The sequence below is a fragment of the Anolis carolinensis genome, unplaced genomic scaffold (genome assembly GCF_035594765.1).
Source record: "Anolis carolinensis isolate JA03-04 unplaced genomic scaffold, rAnoCar3.1.pri scaffold_7, whole genome shotgun sequence".
Classification (NCBI taxonomy): Eukaryota; Metazoa; Chordata; class Lepidosauria; order Squamata; family Dactyloidae; genus Anolis; species Anolis carolinensis.
In genome coordinates, this window is record NW_026943818.1 from 16,559,331 (window position 1) to 16,576,367 (window position 17,037).

The 17,037-nt window shown below is 47.4% G+C and overlaps 2 protein-coding genes across 4 annotated transcripts in view; one reads left to right on the forward strand and one right to left on the reverse strand.

The window, feature by feature from the left end:
• Positions 1–1,876: 1,876 nt before the first annotated feature.
• Positions 1,877–10,464, forward strand: hic1 (HIC ZBTB transcriptional repressor 1). Of its 2 annotated transcripts, none has more exons than XM_016999111.2 (2): positions 1,877–2,135; positions 7,056–10,464. In XM_016999111.2, exons 1-2 carry the CDS (start codon positions 1,892–1,894, stop codon positions 8,975–8,977), a joined length of 2,166 nt encoding a protein of 721 aa, XP_016854600.2. In that variant the 5' UTR covers positions 1,877–1,891; the 3' UTR covers positions 8,978–10,464. The 2 variants fall into 2 exon arrangements, with proteins under 2 accessions (XP_016854600.2, XP_062814943.1); XM_062958873.1 differs by lacking the exon at positions 1,877–2,135 and adding an exon at positions 3,479–3,657.
• Positions 10,465–13,974: 3,510 nt separating this feature from the next.
• smg6 (SMG6 nonsense mediated mRNA decay factor) overlaps positions 13,975–17,037 on the reverse strand; it is a 79,939-nt gene continuing 76,876 nt past the window's right edge. For both annotated transcript variants that reach the window (XM_062958872.1, XM_062958871.1), the window contains exons 17-19: positions 16,689–16,906; positions 15,553–15,634; positions 13,975–15,321 (exon numbers count right to left, since the gene is read on the reverse strand). In XM_062958872.1, the coding sequence (XP_062814942.1) occupies positions 15,191–15,321; positions 15,553–15,634; positions 16,689–16,906 (431 nt within the window). In that variant the 3' untranslated portion in view covers positions 13,975–15,190. The remainder of the gene's footprint in view (positions 15,322–15,552; positions 15,635–16,688; positions 16,907–17,037) is intronic.

Below are 17,037 nucleotides of genomic sequence, written 5' to 3' on the forward strand. Positions count from 1 at the left end.
GACTACGAAATACACAGAAATAATAATAATAATAATAATAATGGGAGATAAATAATAATAATAATATACTAATATAATTATGGAAGCCCCCGGGAGTGCAGTGGGTTAAACCGCTGAACTTGCTGACCGAAAGTATGAATATGGCGAGCGAGGTGAGCTCCTGTTGTTAGCCCCAGCTTCTACCAACCTATCAGTTCGAAAACATGCCAACGCGAGTAGATCAATAGATACTGCTTTGGCGGGAAGGTAACAGGGTTCCATGCAGTCATGTCTATGGCCACATGACCTTGGAGGTGTCTATGGACAACGCCGGCTCTTTGGCTTAGAAATGGCAACAAGCTCCAACGGCCAGAGTCGGACACGACTGGACTTAACGTCAAGGAAAAACTTTTTACCTTTACCTAATATAATAACACATACAATAATATAAATATAATAATATACCAGCAGTACCAGCAGTGGCCACCAGAGCGCGCAAAGAGCGCACTTTCCCTTTAAGACCAAAGTTTTGAAAAGTTTGAAAAGAGAAATTTGGGGCGTCAAAGGAAGAGGGAATAATAATAATAATAATATACTAATATAATACTGTAATATTATATAATAATATCATCGTAAGATATAATAATAATAATATAAGCTTCTTTACTGAGAAAAGGTCTTTTGGGAATATAAAGTATAATCATAATAATAATATAGTAATAATACTATAATATTATATAATAATATAATAGTAAGATAATAATAATATAACCTTCTTTACTGAGAAAACGTCTTCTTTTGGGAATATAAAGTATAATAATAATGATAATAATATAGTAATAATACTATATTATTATATAATAATGTAATAATAAGATATAGTAATAATATAACCTTCTTTTCTGAGAAAACGTCTTCTTTTGGGAATATAAAGTATAATAATAATGATAATAATATAGTAATAATACTATAATATTATATAATAATATAATAGTAAGATAATAATAATATAACCTTCTTTACTGAGAAAACGTCTTCTTTTGGGAATATAAAGTATAATAATAATGATAATAATAATATAGTAATAATACTATAATATTATATAATAATATAATAATAAGATATAATAATAATATAACCTTCTTTTCTGAGAAAACATCTTCTTTTGGGAATATAAAGTATAATAATAATGATAATAATATAGTAATAATACTATAATATTATATAATATAATAGTAAAGTAATAATATAATACTATATTATATAATAATATAATAGTAAGATATAATAACAATAATATAACCTTTACTGAGAAAACGTCTTCTTTTGGGAATATAATGTATAATAATAATAATAATAATAATAATAATAATAATAATACTATAATATTATATAATAAGATATAATAATAATATAACCTTCTTTTCTGAGAAAACGTCTTCTTTTGGGAATATAAAGTATAATAATAATAATAATAATAATAATACAGTACATCAATCAATAATATCGTAATATGTTATCGAAGACTTTTATGGCCAGAATCACTAGGTTGCTGTGAGTTTTCTGGGCTGTCTGGCCATGTTCCAGAAGCATTCTCTCCTGACGTTTCGCCCACACCAGAGGTTGTGAGGTATGTTGGAATCTAGGCAAGTGGGATTTAATATAATATATTATAATATATCATCTGTGGAATAATGTCCAGAATGGGAGAAAGAAGCATTGAAGGATTTTCCCCAGGCAGGAAAACAGCCAGGCTTTGAAGCTGCAAGGCCATTCAATGCTAATCAAGGTGGCCAATGGCAACATTCAGACTAGCAGGCAAGATATATATAAGATATATAAACCCCACTTGGTTAGTTTCCAACAGACCTCACAACCTCTGCCATAGATGTGGGCGAAACGTCGGGAGAGAATGCTGCTGGAACATGGCACTTGGAGACCCTTGGGATGCCCGCCCCTTTGCGAGGAGGAGGAAGGAGAACAGGACCCGCCCGAGTTCAGCGCGGGGTCAGGCCGAGTTCGCGGCCCGGACGCGGCAGAAGACTGCGAAGGAGTCTCCCGAGCAGAGCAGAGCAGAGCAGAGCGGACGCAGGAGGGAACTATGCGCGTCCACGCGGACCTCGCCTGCTGCCTGGCCCCCCCCTCGGGACCCCCCGGTGAGCACGGGCAGGCGCCCCAAAGTTGGCCCCAACATTTCCCCAAACTTTCCCCTAAACTTTGCTCCAAACTTTGCTGCAAACCTTTCCCCAAACTCTGCTCCAAGCCTTTCCCCAAACTTTGCAGATCTTTGCTCCAAACTTTGCCCTACACATTTGCTCCAAACCTTTCCCCAAAATTTGCTCGAAACTTTGCAAAACTTTGCTCTAAACCTATGCAAAACGTTTCCCCTCATTTTGCCGCAACTTTTCCCCAAACGTTGCTAAATCTTCCCCCAAACTTTTGCTAAACTTGGCTCTAAACTTTTCCCTACACTTTTGCCAAACTTTGCTAAATTTCCCCCCAATCTTTGCTAAACTTCTCCCCAAACTTTGCTCCAAACTTCTCCCCAAACTTTGCTCCAAACCGTTCCCCAAACTTTGCTAAACTTATCCCCAAACTTTGCTCCAAACTTCTTCCCAAACTTTGCTAAACTTATCCCTACACTTTGCTTAATCTTCTCCCCAAACTTTGCTAAACTTCTCTCCAAACTTCTCCCCAAACTTTGCTAAACTTCTCCCCAAACTTTGCTCCCAACTTATCCCTAAACTTTGCTAGATATTCCCCCAAACTTTGCTAAACTTCTCCCCAAACGTCTCGCCAAACTTTGCTTAATCTTCGCCCAAACTTTGCTCCAAACCTTTCCCCAAACTTTGCTAGATCTTCCCCCCAAACTTGGCTAAACTTCTCCCCAAACTTTGCTCCAAACCTTTCCCCAAACTTTGCTAGATCTTCCCCCAAACTTTGCTCCCAACGTCTCCCCAAACTTTGCTAGATCTTCCCCCCAAACTTGGCTCAACTTCTCCCCAAACTTTGCTCCAAACCTAGCCCCCTTTGTCCCAGCTGCTCCCCCAAATAACGCCTTCCCTTGGTCTCTCCATCCCAGATCTCCCCCCAAAACCCTTCTTTTGCTGTATTGGGGGGGCTGCTCTTTCCCTTTTTTGGGGACCTTGGGAAGGCGCCCCCCTTGCCTATGATGATTGCCTTTGTTATTCCTCCACCCCTTCCTTGCAATGGGTTTATTATTCCCCCCAAAGATCTGCCAGGACCCCCAAAATCTCCCCTGGAGACCCAGGGCGGGCCTTCCTTCTCCCTCGGCCTTTTTACCTTTTGGGGTGAGCTCCCCCTCGCAGAGTCCGCCCAGGTGCGTGGGAGCCCTTGTCGACCCCTCCCCGAAGAGGCTCCAGGTGCGGACCCCAGGATCCCGGGGGCGACGGGGGGGGGGGGGGGGGCTGGAGCCGTGACGCCACAGCTTCGCCCCACGGGGGCCAAAAGCCCCCTCCCTCCCTCCCTCCTTCCTCTCCTTCTTCTTCTTCTTCTTCTCCTTCTCCTCCTCCTCTTTTCCTTCCCCTCCTTCTATAAGGGGGCAAAGCCGGGAAGGGAAGCCGGCCAGAAGCGAAAGGAAGAAGACAGGAGGGCTCTTTGCCCGGAAAAAAAAGGCACCAGGGAGGGATTTGCCCCGCTTTCGTCGCGTTGGAACCGGTGCGTTTGGACGCGCGGCGGTTTGTTTGGAAACACTCTTGGAGTTTGCTTTCCTTCTGCTTCTTCTTTCCTTCTCCTTCTGTTTCTTCTTTCCTTCTCCTTTCCTTCTCCTTCTTCTTTCCTTTTGATTTTCTCCCCAAAAGGAAGGAAAAGACCCCAATTTCCAGGACGGAGCGCCCCTCAAAACCAAACCAACTTGGGCGCCTCTCTTACGCACGGGCTGCTTTGAAACGACTACTTTAAATTACTATTTCCCCCCAACTTTTTGACTTCTCTCCTTTGGCCCCCCAACTTTTTGACTTCCCGTCTTTCCTTCTGTCTTTCCATCCCCGCAAAAGGATAGGACAGGATCCCGTGATTGACAAGGGAAGAGGGCACCCCCAAAGTTGAGACGAAAGAGGAACTTTTTTCGGAACTTTCCCGACTTGGGCGCTTTTTACGCACCGGGTTTGTTTTGTTTTGACGCGCCGCTGGTTCCCTGCCACCCTCCGGCCTTTTCCTTCCCCTTTCCGTGGGGAAGAGACCCCCCCCCCATTGGGGAGGGTCCCACGGCCCCACCTTCTAGAAAAGACCCCCAAAATGAAGGAACCCCTCGACCTGGAGACGAGCTTCTCTTTCCTTCCCAAAGTTTTACGCGCGGCGCTTTTACGCACAGCTTGGCTCTGCTTCTCTCCCTCTTTGCTCTCTGTTTCTGGGTCACTTTGCCCCCCAAAAAGGACCCCTTGAACCTGGCCAGGCGTGGGCACCCCAAAAAGAGACACCCCTTAAAAAAACCCAACTTAGTGATGATAATACTAATACTATCATGGACTTTTTATTTACACTTGGGAGTCCTTTCCTGACTCCTTTTCCACACTTGGACCCTTGACTCTTCTCCTCCTTTCCTTGATTTTTCTTCTCCTCCTTTCCTGTATTTTTCTTCCTATCCATCTATTGAGAAGTCACCCCCAAACTGGGAAGGAGCCCCCCAATTTTGCCTGGTCCATATGTTTTTGCTGTACAGAGTTTGCATGCTTTTTCTCTCCCTTTGTATCCAAACTTCTCTCCCTTTCCATCCAACTTGTCAAGGACCTCGTCCACACTTGGAGCATGGATCCACTTTAAACCCAGTTTGTGCCTCCTGCAGAATTATGGGGTTTGTAGTTCAGGGAGGGACGGGTTCTGGGCTTCACTAAACCACAAATCCCAGAATCCTGCAGGAGGCAGAAACCAGATTCAAAGTGATAAGAAGTTTGGCGAAGATACGAGACGGAGAGCCTCCGTTTTGGTGATTCCCTTCATCATGCTTCTCCTTTTCTCTTACTTCTTATCTCCGTGAATTGCTGACCTGAAGGTTGCCGAGACAGGGTGAGCTCCTGTCTGTCGGCTCTAGCTTGCGGGGACACGAGAGAAGCCTCCCAGCAGGATGGCAACACATCTGGGCAACGTCTCTGTAGACAGCCAATTCTCTCACACCAGTATGTTCTCAATTTCCCCCAATTGGGACGGACCCCCAGCGTCACCCTGTTCGAGAATTTGGTTTGTTTTTGCACACGGGCTTTTAAAAATCGGCTTGAGTCCTTGGACTCTCTTCCTCTCTCTTTTTCGATCCATCATTGCGTGTGGCCTTTTTTACAAACTGGGTTTTTCTGCCTAACGCTTCTCTCTCTTTTCCGATCCATTGTCTATGTTATTGTCTATGTACTTACTATGTACAGTAGAGTCTCACTTATCCAACATAAACGGGCCGGCAGAACGGTGGATAAGCGAATATGTTGGATAATAAGGAGAGATTAAGAAAAAGCCTATTAAACATCATATTAGGTTATGATTTTACAAATTAAGCACCAAAACAACATGTTGTACAATAAATTTGACAGAAAAAGTAGTTCAATACGCAGTAATGCTACGTAGTAATTACTGTATTTACGAATTTAGCACCAAAATATCACGATGTTTTGAAAACATTGACTACAAAAATGCGTTGGATAATCCAGAACGTTGGATAAGTGAGACTCTACTGTACTATATGTATGTACTTAGTATGTTATATTTTAACAACATCGTTCGGGCTTCTCCCCATGTAAGCCGCCCTGAGTCCCTTCGGGAAGATGGAGTCGGGGTACAAAAATAAAATCGTTATTGTTATTATTACATTGTATGACACAGCAAACAAGATAGATATGCTGGATTTCATATCACAAAATCACAAGTCTAACACTTCCCAAGTGTCTAGGACTGTGTGATGTTATTATTATTATTATTTTATTTTGACACAGCAAACAAGATAGACATGCTGGATTTCATATCACAAAATCACAAGTCGAACACTTCCCAAGTGTCTAGGACAGTGTGATGTATTATTATCATTATTATTATTATTATATTTTATTATTATTATGATACAGCAAACAAGATAGATATGCTGGATTTCATATCACAAAATCACAAGTCGAACACTTCCCAAGTGTCTAGGAGTGTATTGTTGTTGTTGTTATTATTATTATTTTATGACACAGCGAACAAGATAGACATGCTGGATTTCGTATCACAAAATCACAAGTCGAACACTTCCCAAGTGTCTAGGACTGTGTGATGTATTTTCGGATGATGCGCACAGATCCCAGTAGGGTGGCCTTTTGCAGTTGGCAGATCGTAATTTTGTCAATGTCTATTGTTTCCAAATGCCGGCTGAGATCTTTTGGCACGGCACCCAGTGTGCCCATCACCACCGGGACCACCTGCACTGGTTTCTGCCAGAGTCTTTGCAGTTCAATCTTGAGGTCCTGATAGCGGCTGAGTTTTTCCTGTTGTTTTTCATCAATGCGACTGTCACCTGGGATGGCGACATCAATGATCCAAACCTTTTTCTTTTCCACAACTGTGATGTCTGGTGTGTTGTGTTCCAGAACTTTGTCAGTCTGGATTCGGAAGTCCCACAGTATCTTTGCGTGCTCATTTCCCAAGACTTTTGCAGGTTTGTGATCCCACCAGTTCTTTGCTGCTGGGAGGTGGGACTTGAGGCATAAGTTCAAATTATTATTATTATTATTATTATTATTATTATTATTATTATTGGGACCCCTAACTTGGTCCAATCATAGATCTTTACTGATGGCCTCCTTGGTTGCTCAGTTCTGATGCTTCCTTTCCTGGTGCTTCTCCTTCTCTGTCCGAGACTTTGGTTTGCTTTTGTGCACGGGCTTTTCAAAATAGTTCCTGGACTCTTCTTTCTCTCTTCCTCTCTCTCTTTGCTAGGAAGGGAAGGACCCCAAGTTTGTCTGGCCACCTTTTGTGACCAAGGGGCCTTTTCTGCCGAATGCTTCTCCCTCTTTGGCTGTCCATCCCCCAGACTGTGTAGATGTTTCCTGCTGGAGGTGCAGAGCGCTGACTGAGGCTTCTCCTTGGGTCCCTTGCAGGCGCAGCCATGTTGGAAGCCCCTTCCTCCTCGCCGCCCTCTCCGCCGCCGCCTCTCCCTCCGCCCGAGTCCCCTCCGCACGCCCGGCAACTCCTGCTCCAACTCAACGCCCAGCGCACCAAGGGCTTCCTGTGCGACGTGGTGGTGGTGGTCCAGAACGCGCTCTTCCGGGCCCACAAGAACGTCCTGGCGGCCAGCAGCGCCTACCTGAAGGCCTTGGTGGTCCACGACAACCTGGTCAACCTGGACCAGGAGATGGTCAGCCCGCCCGTCTTCCGCGCCGTCCTGGACTTCATCTACACCGGGCGCCTGGGAGGGACCGACTCGCACGAAGGGCCGCCGTCGGAAGAGCCGTCTCTCGGAGCCATCTTGGCCGCCGCGAGCTACCTCCAGATCCCGGATTTGGTGGCCCTTTGCAAGAAGAAACTCAAGCGCTCAGGGAAGTACTTCCCCCTGCGAGGAAATGGCAACGGAGGCGGAATTTACTCGCCGTTGGGCAAATTGGCCCGAGGCCTCCGGGCCGCCACGCCGGTCATCCAGAGCTGCTTCGGGCGGCCCGGCGACGGAGGCAACTCCTTGAGCACCCATTGCGCCGAACTATACGCGGCCTCGCAGGCCGGCCTCCTTTGCGCCCCTTTGTGCGGGTTGGATCTCTCCAAAAAGAGCCCCAACGGCCCCCTGGGGCCGCCTCTCCCTCCGGGGCCGCCTTCCTCGCAGTCCCGCCTGAGGACGCCCATCGAAGCCCCTCCGAACCCTCCTCTGCACGACGAGCCTCCTCAGGTCCCGCAGCCGCCCTTCCACCACCACCCTCCGCCGCATCCTCTCCTCCATCATCCTCACATCGGCACCGAAGCGGCCGTCTTGGAGCCGTCGAATCGGCCCGAACTCGGCCCGGACTTTATTTACCGTTGGATGAAGCACGAACCGTTGAGTTACGTGGAGGAGGAGGAGGAGAACGAAGGGCAGAGAAGGGCCAAGGAAGGCGAGAAGGAGGCCTCCCCTTCGCCCACGAGGCCCTTCATGGACGGAGAGCGGAATTCGGTGACGGCGGAGAACGAGAAGAGCAGCAGTGAAATGGAAGAGGAGGAAGAGGACGACGAAGAGGAGGAGAGCGCCGGGAGCAGCGGAGGAGGCCCGTCGCCCAGCCTGGAGCGCTTTCTGGGATACGGAGACCCGGCCGAAGGCTTTGGAGGGGACAACCTGTACGTCTGCATCCCTTGCGGGAAGGGCTTCCCCTCTTCGGAGGAGCTCAACGCGCACGTGGAGGCGCACAACGAGGAGGAGGAGGTTCTGGAGAAGGCGGCGGCGGCGCCGGTGCCTCCGACAACGGCGGCGCCTTCGGTCCCGACGGACCTCTTGCGGCCGTACCGGTGCAACTCGTGCGAGAAGGCCTACAAGGACCCGGCCACGCTCCGGCAGCACGAGAAGACCCACTGGCTGACGCGGCCGTACCCGTGCTCCATCTGCGGGAAGAAGTTCACGCAGCGCGGCACCATGACGCGCCACATGCGCAGCCACCTGGGCCTCAAGCCCTTCGCCTGCGAGGCCTGCGGCATGCGCTTCACCCGCCAGTACCGCCTGACCGAGCACATGCGCATCCACTCCGGGGAGAAGCCCTACGAGTGCCGCGTCTGCGGAGGGAAGTTCGCCCAGCAGCGCAACCTCCTCAGCCACATGAAGATGCACGCCGCCGCCGCCGCCGCCCAGAGCGTGACGCCCGAAGCGCTCCGCTTGAGCTTCTCCCCCGACGGGCCGCACCACCCGCTCCTCGCCGACCCCAAGACCGCCTTGCAGGGCTTGTATCTCGGCCTCGGGCCGGACAAAGCGGCCCAAATCCTGGCCCAGAGCGCGGCCCTCAGCCAAATGAACCACGAGGGAGCCTTGTCCGGGCCGCGCGGCTTGGAGCGCTTCTCGCCTCCTTGACGGCCGGCGGTGTGGCCCACAATGCGGACCCCCTTTGCAACGGACACCCCGAAAGCGGGACCTCACTGAGCCAGGGTACGCAAAGGGACCGCTTTGCCGTGGACGCGGATGCAAAGCTCGCCCCGTAAAAAGGACCTCCTGGTAAGATCGGGGTCTCCTTCGCTCCCCTAAATAGACCTGTTTGAATCGGGAAGGAGGGGACTCTGAGTATGGAGGCCTTAAAGGAACTTGGTGGAGACCCCCAACCTCAAAAAGGACCTGATTAAATTTGGGGAACTCTCTCTCCTCTGGGTGTGGAAGAGCGACCCCTCTCGATGGTCCGAGACCCCCCAAAAAGGGATTGGACCGTTGCCGAGTTAGAGGACCACTTTGTGGCAGAGAGGCTTTGACAGCGCCCACTCCCCCAAAGAAGGACCCACTTTGGGGTATTTGTTGAGCCAGACTCCTTTGCCTGTGGATCTGCACCCAAAAGGACCCAAGGGGACAACTCTGGTCGTTTTTACTATGGACACAAATGGGCAGAGACCTCCCAAAACAGACCCGACGATGAGCGGATGGGACCCCACTTGAAAGGCCAAACTGCCCCCCTCAAAGGACCTCCTCGCTGAGCTGAACCCAAAGGTAGAGAGAAAAAGGCAAAGAATTGTGTGCAATATGCCCAGCGGTTTGGATTGCGAGTCCCATCGTCTCAGTCAGTGAGAGATTGTGGGAGTGACAGTCCCATAAATGTGTGTATGTTGGGGACGACGGGGTGAAACAACCGAAAAAAGGGCAAACCGTGGGAGTCTTTCTTTTTGCGTAATTTCTTTTTTTGTCGGGGGAGAAAAGCAATGTATCGGATGGGAAGGGGTCCCCCAAAGGCCATCTAGTCCACAATGGGCATTTCTTCTGAGCCTAATTTTGCAATGTGAAAAGTACGCGATCGTGCGGAACACAATTGTGTGTTTGTGGGTCTGTTTTGTACGCATTTCAGTTACACCTCAGCAAGGCCTTCCTTTTTTTAATTTTTCCCTTCGAAGCCAAATATATGTTTTAGGGGGGGCGTGGTATGTGTGTGTGTATGTGTTTCTCCTCCTTCGGACAAAGACAAAACACTCCCGTTTGTCCGCTAAAGCAAGCCAAAGCCCAAATCGCCTGCACTTAGAGAAAGCGAATAACGGGGGGCACCCAAAGACACCCCCTTTTCTGTGCCTTTTTCTCAACCAAAAAAACCATTGAACCCAAGGGAAAAATAAAATAAAAACAACCAAAATGTGAAGTTTGCCCCTCTTCTGTTGTTTTGCACACCCCACAAAACTGAGCCAGCAGGCCCCCCTGTTTTGCAGGACACAGCGGCCTCTTTGCCCCCCGAAAACACCCCCCAAAAAAGCTGTGTTTCTCTGGTAGCATTTTGTTCTCTTTTGTGTACAGGAGATTTCCTTTTTCACTCCCTTCTTCTTTTATACCGGACTAAAAGGCAATAAATGTTCTTTCAAACACCAAAAAGGCCTCAAGAGTCCCTTTTATTTTATTTTTTTTGGGGGGGGGGGTTGGGGGGTTAAACGTTATTCCATAGGAAGTAAGACGGGGATGATGGGAGACAGCATGCCGTGAAAATGGGAAGGAAAGCTTTTCGGACTGCGACGTGGGAAATAAAAGGAAAACGATGGGAGGTGTCGCTATTCTTTCTGGCACTGAATATTTGCCATAATACCTCACAACCTCTGAGGATGCCTGCCATGGATGTGGGCGAAACGTCAGGAGAGAATGCTTCTGGAACATGGCCAGACGGCCCAGAAAACTCACCATGTATGTTCAGGGAGATAGGGCGGTCTACAAATAAAGTATTATGTGGACGGAATCACTGAGGAGTTGTGAGTTTCCTGGGTTGTATGGCTATGTTCCAGAAGCATTCTCTCCTGACATTTGGCCCACGTCTATAGACCCCTCAACCATTGCCGTAAATGTGGGCGAAACGTCAGGAGAGAATACTTCTGGAACATAGCCACACAGCCCAGAAAGCTCATAACAACCCAAAGAAGTATTATTATTATTATTATTTGATACACAACAAGATTAGTACAGTAAACTTCCCAAGTGTCTAGGACTATGCAATGTATTGGCAAATAATGCATGCAGGTCCGAGTAGCAATAATTATAATAATGTAATTATTATTACTATTATATTATTATTTGATAAACAAGATGAGTACCCAGCAAACAAGATCCCTATGCTGGCCTTTGCTGTGTTTCTCAAGTGTTTTATAATGATTGTGATTTTTTAATGCCTTTTAAATTTATTTGTGTGTTTTTGTATTTGATATTATTGTACGTTGGTTTTATATCTGTAAGCCTCCCCGAGTCCCTCTGGGGAAATGGTGGCGGGGTACAAAAATAAAATTATTATAATAATTATTATTTGTATTACATTGCACATCGGACACTTCCCAAGTGTCTAGGACTATGTGATGCATCAGCTAATAATGTGTGCAGATCCGAGTAGCAATAATAATAATAATAATAATAATAATAATAATAATAATAATAATAATTGATACACAACAAGATGAATACACAGCAAACAAGATCCCTATGCTGGCCTTTGTATTGGATCACACATCGGACACTTCCCAAGTGTCTAGGACTATGTGATGTGTTAGCAAATGATGTGTGCAGATTCCATTATTATTATTATTATTATTAAGATTATTAAGCAGAGACTAGATGGCCATTTGTTGGGAGGGCTTTGATTGTGTCTTTCTTTATGAGAGTTGGACTGGATCTCCAAGTGTAAGGTTCTATTATTATTATTATTATTATTATTATTATTATTATTATTATTACAGTATTATTATTATTATTATTTACTGGCCTTTTGCAGCTAATAGATGGTAATTGTGTCAACGCTGATTGTGTTTAAGTGCAGCCAAGGTCTTGAGGCATGATCACCACTGGGACCGCCTTGACTGGCTTGTGCCAGAGTCTTTGCAGTCCGATCTTTAAATCCTCGTATCGTGTCAGCTTTTCCAGTTGCTTCTCGTCAATTCCGTTATTGCTTGGGATTGCAACATCGACGATCCACACTTCTTAACACAATCGTGAGGTCAGGAGTCCAAAACTCTTTATCAGTTTGAATTCAGAAGTCCCAGAGTAGTATGACGTGTTTCTTTTCTGTAACCTTTTCCAGCTTGTGATCCCACCAGTTCTTTGTCACAGGCAGGTGGTATTTGTGGCACAAGTTCCAATGAATCATCTGAGCAATGGTGTTATGCCTCTGCTTGTAGTCCGTCTGTGCAATTTTCTTGCAGCAGCTGAGGATGGGATCCATCATTTCGTCTGCTTCCTTGCAGAGCCTACACTTGGCATCTGTCGTCGACTTTTCCATTCTGGTTTGGGTGGCATTGGTTCTAATAATGGCTTGTTCTTGGGCTGCAAGAATCAGGCCCTCTGTTTCTTTTTGTGAGCCACATCCATGGCAATAGGAGCAGTACCTATTGATCTACTCACATTGGCATGTTTTCGAACTGCTAGGTTGGCAGAAGCTGGGGCTAACAGCGGGAGTTCACCCTACTCCCCGGATTCAAACCTGCGACCTTTCGGTCTGCAAGTTCAGCAGCTCAGCGCTTTACACTGGGGGCACCATTATTATTATTATTATTATTATTATTATTATTATTATTATTATTATTATTATTATAATATTTTATTATGACACAGCAAACAAGATAGATATGCTGGATTTTGTTTCACAAAATCACAAGTCCAACACTTCCCAAGTGTCTAGGACTGTGTGGTGTATTTTCGGATGATGCGTGCAGATCCCAGTAGGGTGGCCTTTTGCAGTTGGCAGATCGTAATTTTGTCAATGTCTATTGTTTCCAAATGCTGGCTGAGATCTTTTGGCACGGCACCCAATGTGCCTATCACCACATTATTATTATTATTATTATTATTATTATTATTATTATTATTATTATTATTATTATTATTATTATCATTATTAGAAACACAGCAAGATGAGTCCACAGCAGACACTGCTGGCTGTTGTATTGGATCACACATCGGACACTTCCCAAGTGTTTAGGACTGTTGTTGTTATTATTATTATTAAACACAACAAGATGAGTCCACTGCAGACACTGCTGGCTGTTGTATTGGATCACACGTCTGACACTTCCCAAGTGTTTAGGATTGTTGTTATTATTATTAGAAACACAACAAGATGAGTCCACAGCACACACTGCTGGCTGTTGTATTGGATCACATGTCGGACACTTCCCAAGTGTTTAGGACTGTTGTTGTTATTATGACACAGCAAACTAGATAGATATTATTATTATTATTATTATTATTATTATTATTATTATTATTATTAGAAACACAAAATGAGTCCACAGCAGACACTCTGCTGGCTGTTGTATTGGATCACACGTCGGACACTTCCCAAGTGTCTAGGACAGTTGTTATTATTATTATGACACAACAAACTAGATAGATATTATTATTATTATTATTAGAAACACAAGATGAGTCCACAGCAGACACTCTGCTGGCTGTTGTATTGGACCACACGTCGGACACTTCCCAAGTGTCTAGGACTGTTGTTGTTGTTATTATTATTATTGTTGTTGTTATTATTTCCACGGCAGTCTTTCAATCAAATGGGGATGATGGGGGGTGTAGTGCCAACGCTGGCCTTCCTTTTGTGCCCTTCACTTGAGAGAAATAAAAGGACTTTTTGACTCGGCAAGGAATGGGATTTTAGTGAGGGCGAACCAACCCTACAACCCTGTGAGGTAGGCCTTTGCTGTTGGCACTCGATAAGAGTTTCGCTCTTCCGAGTGGTGGGTGTTTTTGTGGACGATGGGAAGCCGTTAGAGAGAGGTGAGTGTTAAGACGGAGAGGGTCCCCTTTAAGGGACCCCAAACTTACCCCTTTTCTTTTCAACGCCTCTGCTTGGACCCTTTGAAGCCGCAAATAGGGCGGATGGATAACAAACGGTCTCGCCGACGAGGGTCTTCCTTGCTAAAAGGTCTTTATTAAGGAAAACAACACAACGACAACAACAACTTATAATAAAAGTCACAAACCAAACCCAAAGCGGGACCCCTAACCCAACTCGGTGGGGATGGAGCACCCCAACATTACTTTTCTGGGGTTCCAAACAGTCGGGACGTTCCTATCCGAAGCCAAGTTCCCTTTTTGGGGGGAAATGGGTTACGAGTCATCTTAAGCCCCCTCCCACACCAAAACAATCAAATATTATACCATTGCGGTCCCCTTTTCCAGGCAAATTCTCCCATTAAGACCATCTCCTTCCACCCCAAAAAAGCCCACTATCCTCCTCCCCTTTATGGACACGGACTAAGGATGATGGAGCTTGTATTTTGGGGATGGGATGCAATTTTTGTGTACATTTTTTGATGCAAATAAAGTGGTGGAAGAGACGTCAATAAGGAGGATGTCAATCTACGGATCAGAAGTGAAGATGTCAGTCTAACGGGGGGATATAGCGCTAGAATAAGCCTACCTCGCAGGGTTGTTTGTAGGGTTTCATAAGGGAACCAAACAGACGGGACTTTCTGGACGGCTCTTAAAGGGCCCTCACATTCCCAACTCTAGGAAAAATCTAACGGGGTTGATGATGGATCGAAGATGATGATGTCAATCTAATGGGGGGATATAACGCTAGAATAAGCCTACCTCGCAGGGCTGTTTGTGGGGTTTCATAAGGGAACCAAAAAGAGGCGGGACTTTCTAGATGGCTCTTAAAGGGCCCTCACATTCTCAACACTAGGATAAACCTAATGGGGACGATCATCCCAATCTAAGGGGGAATTTAGCGCTAGAATAAGCCTACCTCGCAGGGTTGTTTGTGGGGAAACAAACAGCGGAAGGGCCCAACTCTCGGAGAAAGGGAAGGCCAAGGCCCCCCTCCCCTGACACGCAGTTTCCCAGAACGACGGCGACAACAACCTTCCAATGCGGGCCGGGCATCGTCCCATGGCGCCCGCTATCTCTCTCTCTCTCTCTCTCTCTCTCTCGCACCCACAGCAACGGCCATTTAGGTGGGCTTTATTGTTCGTGGGACGGACCTCGGGGCGCGGCGGCCTGGTTGGCGTTGGCGCCGCCGGGCCCCTGTGTTTGGCGGCAAGGAGCGGCGCCGACAGAGCTTCCTCCCCGTCCTGCGCGGGGTCTTGAGGCTGCCCAAGGAAGGGGTCCGGGCGCCCTGGCTCAGCCCTCCTGGGCCCACCGCAGGAAGGTCGGGATGTCCCGGACGGGCACGTTGCGCGTCAAGGCCTTGACGCGGAGGTTGCGGTCGTCCGTCAGCAGGACCACTTCGCGCAGGAGGCGGATGGGGTCGTCTGGAGGAAGAAGAGGAGGAGGAGGGGGGTTGGCCTTCGTCCATCTGGATCCCTCCGCCATCCCCCCCTCCCTCCCCTTGTTAGGAACCAGAGGCTGTCAGGCCCCATCCGCCACTAATCCCCCCAAGCGTAAACACCGCCCTCCGCCCAGATGACAAGTTAAGCCCCCGGGAATCTGGGGGAAGGGCCGAGAGGACAACGGCGGCCAGGCATACGGGTGTCTTTCTGTACCTTTGTTGACGGGCATGAAGTCCTTGGCCTTGTCCTTGCAGTAATGGAGGCAGCAGGAGAGGATCAGGTCATCGTTGTTGCCCTGGAAGAAGGGAGGAAAGAGGGTGAAGAGGGAGGAAGAGAAAGAGGGGATGGAGGGATGGGATAGATGGATGGATGGAAGGAGCCTGAAAACCTGGCTTTTCACCCAGGCCTTTGGTTAAGATCGCCTATTCCCATCATGATTACAACTATACTCCTCGACCTTTTGTACTGGTCGCTCTTTTCCTGATTACTTGATATGAATTCAGGGCTCCTCTCTACCCAATGTGTGTACCCTATCCACTATTGCAACCTCATTGTTTTTAATTCGATGTTTTAATACCGTGTTGTGGTTTTGTTTTTCCCCCCCCGGTTGCTGTGTATATATTATTACTGGTTTTGTTCTCTGATGTTTCATATTTTATTTTGTATTGTTTTGTATCCGATTTTGCTGTAAGCCGCCCCGAGTCCCCTTCGGGGGAGATGGAGGCGGGATATAAATAAACTTATTATTATTATTAAGAAAGGAAGGAAGGAAGGAGAGAAAGAGGTGATGGACGGAGGGAAGGAAGGAAGGCGAGAAAGAAGAGGGAGGAAGAGAAAGAGAGGATGGATGGATGGAAGGAAGGTGAGAAAGAGAAAAGGAGGAAGGTGGGAAAGAGTGAAGAGGGAGGAAGAGAAAGGGGATGGATGGATGGATGGATGGATGGAAGGAAGGAAGGAAGGAAGGCAAGAAAGAGAAGAGGTAGGAAGGTGGAAAAGAGAATAGAAGGAAGGACAGAGGAGGAGGGAGAGAGGAAGGAAGGAAGGAAGGAAGGAAGGAAGGAAGGAAGGAGAGGGAAGAAAGGAGAAGAGAAAAAGGGGAAGGAAGGAAAGAGACTGTAGAAGGGAGAAAGGCCAGAGAGGAAGGGAAGAAGGAAAGGAAGATAAAGAGGAAAGAAGGACAGAAAGGAAGGGAGGAAGAAAAGAAAGGAAGGAAAAGAAGGAGAGAAAAAGAGAAAGAAGAGGGAAGAAAGAAGAAGAGAAAGCGGGGAAGGAAGGAAGGAAGGAAGGCAGGCAGGCAGGCTCCAAAGGACACCTCTGGTGCTGTTCCCCGTCCCCTGGGTGGGACCCACCTGCTGCTGCTGGGAGAGGTCTTCGGAGCGGAAGGCGATGGACTCGAGCTCGTTGCCGCGGCTGGTCAGGGCCCGGAGGTAGCTGTCCCTGCGCTCAAAGCGGGACTCCAGGAAGTTCACCGCCTTGCGGGCCCGGTCCTGGAGCAGCCGCCCGTAGCCCCCCGCCCGCGGCTCCCCCTCCGAGGGGCCCTTGGCCAGGCCGTCCAGCTCGTTGATCACTAGAGAGACAGACACACACACACAGAGAGAGAGATGAAACCGCATCCCTTCAGCAACCCTTGGGGTGGTCTGGATGACCTTCGGGGTCCTCTTTCCAGCCCTAATTGAAGAAATCATATTCTGGGATGAC